Source organism: Melozone crissalis, unplaced genomic scaffold, assembly GCF_028551555.1.
Source record: "Melozone crissalis strain CALT ecotype California unplaced genomic scaffold, PUWL_Pcris_2 ptg000088l_1, whole genome shotgun sequence".
Classification (NCBI taxonomy): Eukaryota; Metazoa; Chordata; class Aves; order Passeriformes; family Passerellidae; genus Melozone; species Melozone crissalis.
The window spans coordinates 267,795-284,281 of NW_026535865.1; the positions used below are offsets into that span (position 1 = coordinate 267,795).

Consider the following 16,487-nt stretch of genomic DNA (forward strand, 5'->3'; position numbering starts at 1 on the left):
TAATAAAATAGGTGAAGATTTTTTTACCTTTTACATGGTAAATCAATGGTGGAGTCAGTATGAGAGCCAGGTGATAAAAGTACTGTTCCATGGGCAGGTGAACTGGAGCCAGCTGACTGCTGTGGGAAAGGGAAAATCCTTTTCCCTCTCTCTGGATCTGGTAGCATGGCCCTGCTCTTTACTTACATCAGCTTTGGTTGCTGGACCTGATTATAACCTGTTCTTATTGACTAGAATAGTATGCAGCTGCCTTGCTTATTGCAGAGGTAATTTTCTGCCTGTTAAGTGAATAGTACTAGTGAAGACCAAAATTTCTGTGATATTGGGACTTGGGAGAGGAAAGCATGACTTTCTCTCTGTACCCAATGCAAAGTGTTATGTCTGTTTATTCCATCTCTGGCAGTTCTGCAAGCTCATTCAGTGAGTGGCTGCTGAGCAGTCGCCACATGCTTCTGCTGTTCTTCTCCCCTGCTCCAGGTGTGATGCTTGGCTCACTGTTCACCTAACCATTTCAGCCAGATTAATTAGAAACATCCTAAAGTTTTCTTGGTTGAGTTTAATTTTTGACAGCTTAGTGGCTGAGTTGATTTACCACAGAATCCAAATGAGTGCTCAGACTGGTTTAAGGGATGGGACAGGGCTGTGTGGCTAAAGACAGGGGACAGGGGCTGGAGCAGGGCAAAGAAACCAACCAGGGAGATCAGCCTGAGATGTTCTGACCATTGTCTCACTTCCATGCTCTGGAGTGCTTGGATTGGTACACTGACTGCAGTGACAGATCCTTGTTTGGTTGTAGGATCTTGAAATAACTTTTCTTCTTGGGAAGAATGTGTTGCTATTGACCGAAGATCAAACTAAATGAGACAGCAGAAGCTAATCCTAAAGCTTGCTGTGCTCAAGGGTATGTTCTTTAGCCATCCCTGAAGCTTTTTGATTCTTGGATGTACCAGTTTGACACATGAAGCAATAAATTGCTTTACGTTACAATAAATTGATTTCCTTTACGTTAGTGAATTTATTTGGTTTACTGAAGGGTCCAAATCTCCATTAGAATTGAGTCATGGTGATTGGGAGTGTGACAAGTGAGGCCTGCTTATTCTAGTGGTGTTGAACTGCTGGATCAGCTCAGCCCTTCCCCTGATCCTTTGTAGTCCCCCAGGAAATTCCTTTGGCTTCTGAGCTGTCGTTGCCTGCAGTTACTGAGAGACTGCTGCTTGCTAGTTTTCTTGGTGTAAAAATTAACCAAAGAAAGAAAAGCTTATTCCATATCACTTCAGAGCACATTGCTGCTAGTAAAAGGACATGTTTCTGGGGATCTTTTTTAGATGCAGAGCATTTCTGCAAAACAACTAGTAAAGTTGCTTTGAGTATGTGTTAGCCTTATATGACTCCAGTCTAGCAAAACTGAACCTTGCTTCACTTGCTGTTGTTCCTCATGGCCCTGTTGTAACTTCAGGCCTCCTCCCAGTACTCAGAACCACTCCTTGGTTGTTTGTCCTGCCCTGAAGGAAGAAATTGTTTTTCTCATACCACACATTCAGACCTGGCCAGATCTCTGCGTGAATAAGTGCATGAGTAAGCCTTACCTTACTAGTTTGCAACCAGTGTTCTTAAGCACAGAAAACTCACACATTTCTAAAAGTGCGAGTTTCTTAGTGCAAACTCTGATCATAAAAAATTATGTCTTCAGGATTGCTTGGATTGCTGTAATTAAAATCTAATAAGAAAGGGTCATCAAGTATATAGAACGTAGATGGCACCCAAATGTGCTTAAGAGTGAAATTTGAAGATGCAGTTTTTCTCTAGAATTTTTTAAAATATATAAGTGGTGTACATTTTCATCTGATTCCTTGTAGACTACTATTGTAATGTCAGGATGTATATTGAGAAGGACAGGGTTTGTAGCAAAGCAGTGAAACAGCCCCTTACTTAGTATATGGCTATTTTTGAAGCTGGTGTTAAGTTGGATCACTTTTAAAAATTACATCCTGACAAATGAGAACAGTAACTTGAATCTGTTACTGCATGCAGCAATTCCCAGGCTTAAATGCCTGTAGTACTGTAGCTCCATTATGCTAAATAGTTAGTACTGCAGTAGTTAATTGTTGTCTGAATGTAACTGCTTGTGCTGTTTACCTTAGTGTGGGAATTTGTCCCTCTTCTTTTGTGTGTATGTAGGAAATAAGGGAAACAAGAAAACGACACGAACATCGTTTGATTGAGGTGGACACAAGCCGCCAACAGGAGTATGAATCCAAAATGACTCAGGCTCTGGAGGATCTGCGAAATCAGCATGATGAACAAGTCAAACTGTATAAGATGGAGCTGGAGCAGACATATCAGGCTAAGGTAACAACTGCTGTCCACAGCACTGTCAGACTGGAAGCCCGGTTTGTGAGATAAAAGCCACTTCTACCAGCTCTACTGGTCTTAAGGAGATGAGTAACTATAATTTGAGGAAATTTTGTCCAAATGTTCAAATGCTTTCCCTGGGACTCGTGTGCATGTGCATTTCCAGGGAGGTTATAGCCAGAGGTAATAGAAAGCAATAGCTTTAGCCAAGAGAGGTCAGTTAGTGAGAAAACATGTGGGGCTGTTGTCTCTGCAGAATACACAGTGGGAATAGTGGATGTCTAGGTTAGACATCCACTATTCTGATTAGACAATGTCTTTTGCTATAAGAGTTCTTTTTTTACATCAGTAGATCCAGTTTTTCTTCACAAATGGAGGGGGTTGGGAAAACTTGCAATATGTGCAATCATTGTGCATAAGAAGCTGGAGGGGGGATTGGAGAGCTTGGAAGTGAGTGTGTCTCAGTATGGGCTTTTGCTTGGATACAGTGAGCTTGCAAACTAATTCAGACACACTGGAAGGGGCTTCTTATCTAAGGGTGCATTGTCACTTTGCTCTTATTGTGGCCGTTGCAGTGTTCTTAATCACGCCAATACACTTTTAAATATGTCTAAGCCTTGCAACATTTCAATGATCTAAGGTAGTTCTGGACTGGAAAATTACTAGATGCAGCTGTGAAATCTGTGGTGGCAGGGAAACTTCAGGCAAGATATCAGACCTTTCTTGACCAGCTTTGGTGATGAAAATCATGGTATGTAATTTGGAAATCATAGAATCATAGAGTGGTTTGGGCTAGAAGGGACCTTTAAAAGCCATCTAGTCCAGCCCCCTGCCTTGAACAGGAACGTCTTTAAACTAGACCAGATTGCTCAGAGCCCATCCTGGCAATTCTGGCTGTTGAAAGTACTTGTCAATAGTTGCAGCCACTTCTTTTTCTCTTGTGCTGGAAGAATGATGGTACTGCTAACATTGTTCTCTCCCACTCTTCGCTGAGACTCCCTTTGAATTCTTTGAGTTGATAATTTGGTTTAAGAAATATGATCTACAAATATTTAACTATTACTTATGGCAGCAACCATGTAGATAATAGATACTAAAACCCCAAAATTAAAATTAAAACCCCCAACACAGGTGGCAGGGTTGAAATTACTCAGAGAACTCTGGAACATGTAAGGAGCTATTGGGATTGACTTGCCACAGTCTGAAGAAGATGCAGGATAGAAGATGCTTAGTAGAAAAAAAATTAAAAAGGATGCAATATACAGACTTAGAGAATGAAAAAGTGACAAACTTTGAACATGGGAATGAACAAATTAAGCTGCTTTTTCCCTGCATAAAGGTGGTTATGGATGAAGTTGGAATATGGAGTGAAAGGGGTTTAGCTGTGAACCTAATTTTGTGATTTCTGAACAAGGACGTGTCCCTGTTAGAGAGCCAAAGCTGGGGAGGAATATGATGTCAAAGCAAATCACTAGGTTTAGCTACTGAGCAGCTCCAGGATGAGATGGTCTTGGGTAAAAGCACACATCTTGCACAGGGCAGATGTGGAGTGGCTGGAGAAAGTCCAAAGGAGGCCACAAAAATGATCCTGAGGACTGGAGCACCTCTTATGGAGAGAGCTGGGGTGTTCAGCTTGGACAAGAGAACTCTATTTGAATGTGACTTTTGAATACTTAAAAAGGGCTTCTAAGAAAGATCATTATGATCCGTGATAACAAGCAATAGAAATCCTAAATATGAGTACTTGGCACTATGCCAGCATGACTGTAAGGTAGTGAATGGTTGTCAGATTTCAATTATTTTTTAATTTTAAAGTTTACAAGAAATAATGGAGTGTGTAGTTGAAGTTGCTTCAAAATCTGTAGCCTAACGAAGGCTCTGTGTATGCTGCTCAGAACCTAGTGAACAGCAGATCTAGTGAAGATTGATTTTATAAACCTTTGTGCTGTGTGGCTAAAGAACATCTGCCTGTAACTGTTCTTAGAATTAGATTGGTTTAGTTTTTGAGTGGATTCCACGGTGTGGCAAAATTGTCGAAGTCCAGCTCTAAAGCATGCAAAGGATGGTTTTTTTTGCTCTCTCTGTTTTGGTTAAAATTAACCACTAGAAATTAAGCTTGTTCACTAGGTGAATTTAACAAAAAATTAAAACCAAATCATATATTGGCAACTATTACAAAAAGAGAATAAAACCAAACCCATGGTTTTGCCTCTGGGACAGGATGTCATCTGGAGTGCTGTGAGTAGTTTTGTTGCTTCTTGCAAAGGTACTACAGAATTGACAGAGACAATTTAGAGTGGGAAACAAGTCATGCATGAGAAAATTTTAAGTAAAACTTCACCTGGAAAAGAGATACGTTGAGAGAAGTGAAAGATACAGTGGATGTCTGTAAAGGGATAAATAGCATGGGGGAAGGTAAATTGAGGAGTGATTGGTTTTTTTTCAGTAGGAGCAGGGATGGTGAATGTCCAGTGAGAATGTCCAGATAGAGAAGAAACAGAAAGTATCGTTCTGTAATGTAGACCTAAGCTCATTGCCCCAAAAATTCAAAAACCAGAGACAAATTCCTGCCTGAGAAATCCACTGAGAGATAGTAAGCAGTAAAATACTGTCCCTGACTGAGGAAGTCCCTGAGTTGCCTATAGCCAGCAGAGACATAATACCCGTGAAATATTTCATTGAGTTACTCTCTGGGCATCCAGGGAACTGTTGGAGCAGGACGGGAATTAGGTAGGCAGCCTTTGCTGTCACCCATTGTGATTTGCCTTAGGACAAACAAGCAGAGCACATGGTCAGTTTTTTAGAAACTAAGTTTGCTTGTATAATGGAAGGGTTAATAGAGTATTTTTTTAACAGCATAAGCAAATCCTGAAATACGTTTTTCTTCGGTCCTTAGGGCATTCCTTAATGTGATGCAGTTCCTATCCTAAACTTACCAGACCATTTAAAATTTTCTGAATTTAAATAGTTGCTACTCTTTTACCAAAAGGATATTTCAGGATTTCTAACTCAGCACAAGTGAGCTGTATAAAACTTTCTTTCCAGCTGGAGAATGCCAAATTGTCCTCTGACCAAAATGACAAAGCTGCTGGTGCAGCTCGAGAGGAGCTGAAGGAGGCTCGCATGAGGATAGAAGCTCTCAGCTACCAGCTTTCTGGTCTTCAGAAACAGGTAAAGGGACTAAACTGGCTTTTATCTCAAATACACAGCTGTTTTGTGTGAATATATTAGCATTTCTGACCCTTCATATTTTCTGAATTTTGCACAGAGAAATCTTTGTTATGTTCAAAGATTTGAACATAACAAGGGAGGGAGAGGGGTTTTAACTTTTTGAGTGGACCTGCATGGATGCCAGGTGGGCTTTTTCTTGTTCTGTGTGCCCAGGCCAGTGCAGCAGAAGATCGCATTCGGGAGCTGGAGGAAATGATGGCTGGCGAGCGGGAGAAGTTTAGGAAGATGCTGGATGCAAAGGAGAGGGAAATGACAGACATGAGGGACCAGATGCAGCTTCAGCTTACAGAGTACCAAGAACTGCTTGATGTTAAATTAGCACTGGACATGGAGATCAGTGCTTACCGAAAACTCCTGGAAGGAGAAGAGGAAAGGTGTGTAAAGATTCCACTTTCTTTTCTAAGGACTCTCAAGTGTTATTTTCATTTCTTGCCCTTATTTTTTTACCACTTGAACGGGAATGCCCAGATTACCTTTAACTGAAATTATATTGGCTTCACACCACAATGTTGATGCATGGAACACTTGTTCTCAATTGAACACTGTCCTTATTTTGGGTTTTTGTAATGGTCTTGGAGTACAGTGAAATATATCATTCTGTGCTTGGTCTTCATATCATCTTTTTACTTAAATGCTTGTACTTCTATGGTTTGAAATCATGGGGCCCAAGAATAGTGTGTTCAGTAGTAGCTGTACTGGAGGGAGGGATTAAGGGATCACTGTTGCTGTCAGTAGCACTGCTTTCCATGTCACATGGTCATACTGCCAGAACATTCCTCAGGGATGGGTAGCCCCCTCTTCCTCATGTGTGCAGTCCTCTTGGCATACAGAATGAGGATACTGTCAGCCTTGGAACATATTATGGTCTGGTTACTTGAGGATATTGTAGCTTTGTATTTCTCTGGGTGAGTTAATTAAGATGCTTTCTTGGTTGTGTTAAGGTTGAAGCTCTCTCCAAGTCCCTCCTCCCGTGTCACAGTCTCTCGGGCTACCTCCAGCAGCAGCAGCAGCAGCACTTCACTTGTTCGCTCTTCCCGAGGCAAGAGAAAACGCGTTGAAGCAGAGGAGCTCTCTGGCAGTGGAACCAGTGGGATCGGCACTGGAAGCATCAGTGGCAGCAGCAGCAGCAGTAGCTTTCAAATGTCCCAGCAAGCTTCAGCTACAGGAAGTATCAGCATAGAAGAGATAGACCTGGAGGGCAAGTATGTTCAGCTTAAGAACAACTCAGAGAAGGTGAGCATCAGCAGAACTCACAGAAAACAAGCAGGAGTTGAATTAGGCTGCACAGCCCTTTGCAGCATGAGTAGGGGCGGCTGTGTGGAGAGCGGGAGCAGCATCTCAGGGTGCAGCCTCCTGCAGGAATTAATGGGGGCTTTGAAAAGTTGAACATAATGGTGGGCTAACATGCTGCAGGAAGAGAATACAATCTGTGTCCCAAACGTGTGCTGGGACATTGCTCACAGAAACAGCCTGCTGTCTAGCAGAACTTTGTTGTGTGAAGTGGTTATCTTTTAATATTTTACTGAATGACCTTATGGGGTTTACAGTTTAGACTCCGACTGGATGTAGGCCAATACTTTCAAGGTAGAATGCAAATGCCTAACAACCATATAAATAAATTTATATTCTCATTATTTTAATAACAAAGACCTAGATTCTGATGCCTGTTTGTTCTGTTTTGTTCACTCTGAATAACTTTCTGACTCCCTCCATTAGGACCAGTCTTTGGGTAACTGGAGACTGAAAAGACAAATTGGAGATGGAGATGAAATTGCTTACAAATTTACTCCTAAGTATGTCCTCAGAGCTGGGCAGACTGTTACAGTAAGTTGTATTTACAGTATGTCAACAACATATTCTTCTGTTCATGCTGTGGCAATTGGAATTCTTGAAGTCTGGTACAGCCTGAATTGGTTTCATGGGTCTCACTCTAGAGGAGCAGGATTTCAGTTATAAAAATGCAAAACAAAAAATTTATTTCTATATTAGTACTTCAGTATTTATGACCATTTCTTTGGACACATAGAAAGTTGAAGAAAGAGGTACTTTGGGGGATTAGTCAAGAACTATTTGTTTCCAAACACCTTTGCCCAGGTTCAGAACCCTAATCCTGCTCAACCTCTTAAAGAATTGGGAACAGTTCAGAGCATTCATCCAGACTGTAGTTAAGACTGGAGATTGTCAGCATTAACTGTAGTTAATGCTGTAGAACAGCTGCTTTTCAATAATTTTGCATTTTATTTTCAGTCTGCAACAGATGTTCTTTTAGGAAGAAACAAATGTATCTTTTAATCACTTGCAGCTATTTCTACTTAAGTATCAATTGTTCAGATACATATAAAAGATTTAAGTTGATGCACTACATGCTGCTTTTTGCCTTGGCTTCATACAGTATGGTTATTGAGACAGTGGTAGGAGAAATTTGTTCAGAAAAGAATTCATTACTGCAATATTAGATTTTTTTAATACCTTACTACAAGTAATAGTGTAGTTAAAAGTAGGGTAAAACTGCCATTGGAATTCAGAAAAGACGCCTAGTATGTAGAGAGAAGTTGGAGAATTAGGGGGATATGTATATTTAAAAGAAAAAAATTGGATAAACAGCTAATGACAGACTGTCGTTCTCTCTAGATCTGGGGTGCAGATGCAGGTGTATCTCATAGCCCCCCTTCTGTTCTCGTGTGGAAGAATCAAGGCAGCTGGGGCACTGGTGGAAATATCCGCACTTACCTCGTCAACTCTGAAGGAGAGGTAGGCTGTGTCCATGGATTGGGTTGTCTCCCAAACTCTTCATTTCAGAGTGGGGTGACGTGACACGATGACAAAATCCTGATTGTAAGATCTCCGCTGTTGTCTTCTAATATGACAGTTTATAACACTGACATAATTACATATTATTTTTGTACATATCTGACATTTTGGGGATATTTTTGAAAACTGTGACCATCATGGTTATGCCCATAGACACTTTTTTCCTATTTTAGAAGAATACCCTGCTAGTAGAGAATTTGTTTGGAATTTGAGCATGTACTTTCAGAAGAGACAAAGAAAAGAAGCATTTCTGCCAATTCACAGTTCCATTATATAGTCCCTATGATGTTTTGAGGTGCAATATAAATATGAATGTTGGAAGATAATTGTCCTTTCCATGTTAGAAGCATATCATAAGTTGTCATTTGGCAGAGGTTCATTAGCATTCTGCATTGTCCTACACCTGCCCACAGTTAATTTTTTTTAAATCATCTCTGCAGATGACTTTTGCAAGGGAGAATTGTGCCTTGGCTGTTACTCATAACCATTATCCCAGCAATCTGATAGCAGTAGGAAAAGGAAACAGACCACAGTCGTATCAGTTTTTGTGTTGCCTTTCTTGCTGGCAGTTTTCTGGAAGAATTTGGTGGGCAGGATGAGGTAGGAGGGGGGGTAATTTGTACAAATAGAAAGGTAATGCTCTCCGTATTCAATCTGTGTGGTCAAACTAGTATCTGAAAAAATTTCAAATCCATGTCTGTTTTCACTATGGTTACCTTTAGTATCCCTGCTTAGGAGTGTATGTTAAGGGCAACTTTTTCCACAATTACAGATTTTCATCTGTGATTTCCATGGTGCAAGTAGGCAGAAGAATTTCTTACTATTTATAAGTGTATTACTATTTATAATTTAGTAATAAAGGAAGCTTCCTGGGGTTTTAGAATTTTCTTTAGTGCCTGGCTTGTAAAACTATGCTGAAAACCAACATATGCAATTAACATTGAATATTTATTAGAAACTGGGAATATTCTTTATGTTGTGTAATCATACTGAGAAAGTTTGGTTTCTCACATTACACTGTATCTCAGACAGCTCCTACCTGTTTCTGCTGTGACCTTGTGTAAAGTTGACTACAATCACCTGCAACATGTCTACTTCCTCTTAAATCCCAGAGTAATGAAAAAAAAAATCAAGTGGCTGAATTACATTACCATGCCTTTTAATGCACAGAAATAGGAATGATGTGGCTTGCAGGAATATAGCTGGTATTTGCTTGCATAGCTAGTGGCTAAGTCTAGGCCAAATTGCTTTAAACTCTCCAAAATTTAATAAGGATATTATATTGATGATATGGCAGAAACTTAACAGATAGATAAAGACTCCTGGCCATCTCCTTATCTGTCATTTTGCATAGGAAGTTGCAGTGAGAAGCGTTACTAAATCAGTAGTTGTGCGAGAGAATGAAGAGGAAGAAGACGAAGCCGAATATGGAGAGGAAGACCTTTTCAACCAGCAGGTAATCAGATGCAGACCAGATGTTTAACTTGTGCCTCATTAGTTGGATCAATCCAGCAGAAGATTTAGCAGGGGGATTCCCCTTCAACTTTTGCCAACTCTGAGCTTCCCGGTCCTTTCTTCCTTTCTTCCGATGGCTGCTTGCAGCATTGCAGTGCCCCAGGAGAGGACAAAGTGGGCAGTGCTGCCAGGAGTTACTGCTGGGATCCATCAGCACAGCTCAGGCAGTGGCTGATGCCACCTTAGGGTATCTGTGCTTCACAGTTTGAGCATTAGCAGGCAGTGTTCCTCCCAGTATCTGCTGCTCTGTGCAACAGAGCTGGGGCATTCTTGCTGGAAGCAGGATATTACCAGATAACCACTGAAAACCAGGAATGGGGATGCTTCTCTTGCTGCAAGCTTCAGCTTATTGGTTTATTTTCTGACACTATATAGCTTCTGCAACTGAAAAAAACTTGGTTTTTCTTAATAATACCACCTGTATGTTTTGATAACCTTCAGCTTAATAATGTGAAATAAGTGACCAGGAGTTGACAGAACAAAAAAAGGAGAAGGATATATAGGTGATACCAGAAAATATTTTAAATTTGAAACCTAAGGGATTTGTTCTTCTGATCAATGGGCATCAGTAGGTCTTTTCACAAATAACCCATTCTGTGCAGGTTTGCAGGTGAGTTCTCAAAGCTTTTTTGGTCCCAAAGATTAAGCAGTGTATTTGTAGTATAAAACAACTGATTTTTCTTACCCAAAAAAGCAGCTATATAGCAGAGATCGCTCTCAAACCAAATCAGCATTTGAAATACAGGAACTTGCTGGTCTTGAGCTAATGACATCACAACTTTCATGTGTCATCTGTATCACTGTTGGAAATATGTCAACCCATTGCAGGAGACCACAACCAGAGGAGCAGTGTGTCAGTCCTGGCAGCAGACCAGGGCATGTACTTTACTTCCTCTTATGTAGTGATGTCCCCTTAATGTAACTAAACTACTAAAAAATGCTTTTGGCAATTGAGATGATAACCAGAGTCTAGGCTTACAGTCTGCATAGTGGTAAGAACTGAATTCAACTCTGTCTATCCTTTTTTAGGGTGATCCCAGAACAACCTCTAGAGGATGCTCAGTGATGTGAAGAAAGAAGAAAGAAACTATTATTTACGCTTTTCCCTCTTCATTTATTTCCTTTTATTTTTGCTATTTTTTCCTTCCAGAGCCACTGAAAACTATTTTTATATGCATCACCTGATTTCTTTGACGTTTACTCCTTGGTACATTTTTATAAAAAAATTTCAAAAAAACTTTACTGAACAAAATTGCCAGGATTTTTAATAGATTTCTTTATTTTTCCCTCTTTGTTGAAACATTGTCTCGGAATACAATATTTTTCCCCATACAGAATTTAAAGTCTTACATAAAAACCTAAAGCAGAAAAGAGATTTTAGCCAAAATGAGATGAGACTCCTTGAGTGTAAGGTAAATCTATAATTAATATATAATCAGTATAATACCCCCAGAAAAAAAGTTTAATGAAATGTATTCATTTACAGGGCCCTGGGAGAGATTCACAGAGTGTTTCCTCAACAGTTGTAGAAAAGCTAGTATTTTGCCTGGCATCCTCAGCAATTCCCAGCTTAGGAAAATTAGACCATAGATTCATTCAAAGTGCTGCTCCATGATTGCAGTGACGGGGGAAACTTCATTTTAGGCATTTTTGACTCAGGACCTTGCCATTGTGTCTTTCTCCAAGGTTTGACAGCCTAATGGTAAAACATCTGGGTCTGTCACACCTGAGCTCCATGTCATCATTTCAGAAGTTGAATGGTGGGTTCTGCTTCCTGAATACACACACCATCCTAAGTTGGAAGTGTCAAGCCCAGACGTCGAACTGTTTGATTTTTAGGGGATTTTGCCATTGTCACAAGTTAAATCATAGACACAAATTGTGATATTCAGTATTTATAATTTAATCCTTTTGACACATTCAGCTTTAAACATATTTGATTAAGATTTTAGAAGTAAAACATATTTATACTTTTGGCAGTGATAAATATTGGGGATTTTAAAGGTTATCCAATGTAAATGTTGACCTTTTTAATCAGAGCTTGATATAGCTTGTTCATACTTCTGTTAGGTTCAAAGGGGCATTGTCAGGTATCCCAAGGAGCAATATTTGCAAAATAGAGCAGAAATAGTTGAATGACTTTTAAACAGTTCAAAGGAACTGCCTCTGTTAAGGATGTAAGCAATGCAGCATTCAAGTGCTGAAGGCAAAGTCTAACAAGGAGTGAAGGGAGAATAATGTTTTTTATAAAAAATGCATTGTATGGGTAGCAGGTGATTTTTATTTGAAGAGGATGCATTTTTTACCTGATAGTGTCCATTTAGGTCCATTTCTGCTGCTGCATTTCTCTGGAGATAACTCTGAGTCCCATAATCTTTAAGCACGAGGAAAAATACTTGACTGCTCCAAAGAATGCAAATGTTATTTCAACAACTAGTTGAAAAACAAACTTAGTAGTTTGGATAAAAAATTTGGACACCATTTGATTTCAGCATAGAATCCTGTTGTTACCTGCGCTCTTGAACTCTGATCTTGTCATTCAAAATGTGAAAACTCATCAGACAAGTGACAAGGTTTGGATGTTTTCGGTGGCTTTTGGACATTATGTTCTCTGAACAGTATCGTGACTGACAGATATAACCTAGAAAGTCGGTTTAGTGGCTCGGATTGATGGCTTTGTTATGCAAGCAGGGTGGGAACAAAAGGGGCTTTAAGCTTCAGGATTTATTTTGTCCTTTAAAAATAAAGATGCTACTTTTCTTTCCTTGAGTGGGATAACTGAGTTGCTGAAGTTAGCTAATAGACATTTAGAATTATGTTTTAATCCATTATCAGAAGACCCATTACAAAAAACCAGGATAAAGATTCAGCTGTTTGGGCTGATGGGATAACTGAATTGATGTACTTGGCCATCTTTCTGATGTAATTTTCCCACTCTGCTTGTGTAGAAGGTTAAATATGTAGTAAATCATGTCTCTCTCTCTCTCTGTAAGATATATCTAGTGAAATTATGTTTCTCAGACATACTGTTACAATTACCATTTCTAAATTCATTGTTATGCAAATGAATGCAATCAATGTAGAGTTATTTTTGCAACACACCTTCCAACCACTGGACACCATTTCCCTTTTCTGACCCACAGCTTCTATAAGATACTGACATAGCGTTTGAGGGCTTTTTTGCTTTTTCCCTAAAGATCTGTATTTATTTTTTTTTACATGGGCCAGTTTTCAGACTGCTTATTCCTTTAAGATTGTCCTGTAAATTTAAGATTATTTTGTGATCTTAAATACTAAAGTAATGAATGTGTAGTTAATTTACATTTTTTTTTCTGTGGTTTTGGGGTTGTTTGTTTCCTGTAAAGAATGGCCTCAGAAAGGCAGCTCAAATGAAGAAAAACCTCTTGCTACCTGAGCCATAGTTTTCCTAAGCAGCTACTGTATGAGGAATATGTCTTCTTGTAGCCTTAAGAACTGGTGCTTGCAGATTTCTTGTAATGAGCACTGTGGCCTTGAGTAACAGTCTGCAGAATATGTCCTTAGAATTGGAACTGTATCCTTTAACTGTGGAAACAGTTTATTTGATTCTTTGGGAGCATGCCTAGGTATATACAGGTCACATAAACCTGTGATAGACACTGTGGGAAAAGCCAAGTCTGAATGTGGATAATTCTGTTACTATAGTGCTTTTTAATAGGCTACTGCAAATATGATAAATAACTCCTGGCTGTAAATTACAAGTCACAGAAGAACTACTGTATTCCATGTACTTTGTTTTTTGTGTTGCCTTCTCCAGACACCATCCCAGCCTCTTGCTTTTGATGCTGAGCTTCAGTCTTAACAGCGCTGTTCCAGTCAGACTGGGAGGCAGTTTTGTGGCTTTACCAACCCAAAAAGCATTGTTTCTTTTTTTTTTTTTTCTGTCTTTCCAAGACTTCTTTCCATTTTCAGGATATTTAAAGTTTTTTGTTCATACAAAATCCAGTGTCTCCTTGCCCCCTTTTTCTCTTTGATCCTGTATATGAACCAGTCTTGACGAAATTAGTAGGGTGGACAACAGTTCTACTTCAGTGCTGGTACCTGGCATAAAGCTTGAAGGAGAAATAGATTTGACTTGTCTGGAGAAAAATGATTTTAAGGTGTCTCTGATGAGGGAAATGAAGCTTTTATCAGAGTAGTTACTAAAGTGCAACTATCAACATGGATGTTCTTAATCCAGAAATATAATCTTACTCTGATTATGAATGAAATAGTAAATAGTTTTTCCTATGTGTAGCTCATAACAGAATATCATATAAAATACAATAAGCACATCCTGCCTCCTCCTAAGCTCATGCCACATGAAAATGCTTGTCTCAGAACAAGTCCCTCTATTTGCAGACCTGTCAGGGAATGTGGTACCTTCTGGAGTGAATTGTGGCCTCAGAGTTCCTGGCATTTCATGCCTTTTTTTTCTCCCTTGCTTCTGCATTTGTTCCTTTAACTGTTGCATTGCAGTGACATACTCCAAGGAGTGGAGTGGCTGGGATTCCCTTGTTCCTGCACATCCATATTTCCTGTGATTCCTTTGCTGCCACACAGGTGTATTTCCTGTTCCCTTTGTTGCTTCACAGCTCTATTTCTCAGCAGGTCTCTTTATGCCTACATGGGGCTCCAGCTTGGCTCTGACAGAACCCATCATTTGCACTGAGATGTTGCTCACTTACCTTCAGCTCTGTGTTACCATTAGATGGGCAGCTGGCTGCATATTCTGTGTTTGCAGCAGGAAACAAAAGTCTCAGGAAGAATATAAATATTCCTGTGATGTAAAAGCCAGCTGATTGTGCAATCAGCAGCAGTGTGGGAATTGTACTGCAATGTGAAAGGAGATCACGCTGTGGTGTCTGTCCTCAAGCATTGGGACACTTCATGTTCAGTTCAGGGATCTTACTGGGTTTTATACACCCTTTTTCTTTTTTCTGCTCATGCTGTATAAAGGCCCTTTAAATGCAACCTTAACAGAGATTGCAGGTTAGAAGAGACCTGTAAAAATCCTCTCTACACCCCAGGACCTTGTAGAATCTGTTAACTTTATGCGCATCAGAAAGGTTTTGATGCTGCAGGAAAACATGCATGCTGTATGTTCTAGATCTCTTGTAGCCACTTCTCTCATGTCTTCACTGTTAAACCATTCTATCTCTTCTTTCTGTATCTTCTTTTGAAAGTCTTATCTCTAAACAAAGGCATATCCATATTTGATCCTGCATTTTACTGACACTGTTGGGTCCAAACTCTGTGTGAGCAAAGCCTTGTGGACCAGTGAGCGGAAGGTGAGGTAGTGATTGCATTTTTCAAAGCACTCTTTTAGCTGAATGTCAGGACAAATTATATTGGAGAGATTGTTTTCTCATTATATTGGCCTGGGAAACAGAATTTTTATTTGCCCTTCAATATGCTTAGCTTTAAACCAGTTAAAAATTATTTAAAGGTGTTCATTGTTTTTTTTATACAAGATTATATTTACATGCAATTATTATTTGTAAACGTAATTCTTTTCTTGAAATGCTAAGGTCTAGAGTGAAAAAGATGCAAAAGCCTCCATTCAGAATAGCACAAGTAGTGAATTGACTTGGAGTTCCAGAAAAGATATTGTTTACTGAACTTCCAGATTTATTGTTAACTATTACTGAAGTGACAAGTCCATCTTGGTAATGCAGATGTTACTATCTATTCAGATACCCAAATCATTGCACTGAAATTACAAGCAGTAATCTATTTTGAGCAAGTTTAAGCCAAAATGCTTTCCATTTGGGCACAAAATACAGTTGATCTCTTATTTTCATAGTAGTGATGCCTGGTGACTTGAATTGTGATTTTTATTTTTAAAATTTTTAAACAAAATTTTGATTTAGACAGATCTGGCTTGAGGGTACCGCAGTAACCACCTCCAGTCAGCTGCTGTGGACGAGTTTTTGGAAGGTTCAAGTTTTTTAAATAGGGAATTATGAAAAAGGCTGTTAACAGAAACACAAAGACAAAACAATGAAAGTGTTCACTTGAAACTTAAAAAAACCTACATCATGACCTAGACTTTATCATTTCAAAGTGTTTTTTTTTTCTTTTTAGAATATGCATGCCAAATGTCTTGTCTTTTTCAATGATTTGTAATATACATTTTATGACTGGAAACTTTTTGTACAACACACTCAAATAAATGTTTTGCATTTTATTGGTTTCCTTCTGTCTATTACCCAACACACAGGTAATGTGGGCTATTTGAGATGATTCATCCAAGGAGGCCTTTAAGTGTGGAGAGAGGACACAAAGAGCTGCTGTCTGCGCTCCTAACAGTGATCAGCTGAATTGTGTTTCTGCAGGGATCAACAAACCGCTTTCCTTAAACGTGACAGAATGCTGGTAGAACCTGCTGTCCTCTCTGATCAGTACCAACAAAAGCAGGGGCAAGAATAGCTGGAGCTGGAGCAGATAAACCTTCCCTTGCTTTCTCATCACCGCGGCACTGAAGGGATTTTTTGATTTAACCTACTTGATGCTAAATAAGAATGAGAGCAGAAACCGATCCCTGGCAGGGATGGATT

General features: G+C 39.4%; 1 protein-coding gene across 1 annotated transcript in view; it reads left to right on the forward strand.

The window, feature by feature from the left end:
* The window catches only part of LMNB2 (lamin B2), a 36,784-nt gene extending 21,397 nt beyond the window's left edge, over positions 1-15,387 (forward strand). Inside the window, exons 5-12 of the mRNA XM_054291002.1 lie at positions 2,179-2,349; positions 5,398-5,523; positions 5,737-5,957; positions 6,525-6,816; positions 7,300-7,407; positions 8,215-8,334; positions 9,749-9,850; positions 10,939-15,387. Of these exons, the coding sequence (XP_054146977.1) occupies positions 2,179-2,349; positions 5,398-5,523; positions 5,737-5,957; positions 6,525-6,816; positions 7,300-7,407; positions 8,215-8,334; positions 9,749-9,850; positions 10,939-10,980 (1,182 nt within the window). The 3' untranslated portion in view covers positions 10,981-15,387. The remainder of the gene's footprint in view (positions 1-2,178; positions 2,350-5,397; positions 5,524-5,736; positions 5,958-6,524; positions 6,817-7,299; positions 7,408-8,214; positions 8,335-9,748; positions 9,851-10,938) is intronic.
* The last annotated feature ends 1,100 nt before the right edge of the window (positions 15,388-16,487 follow it).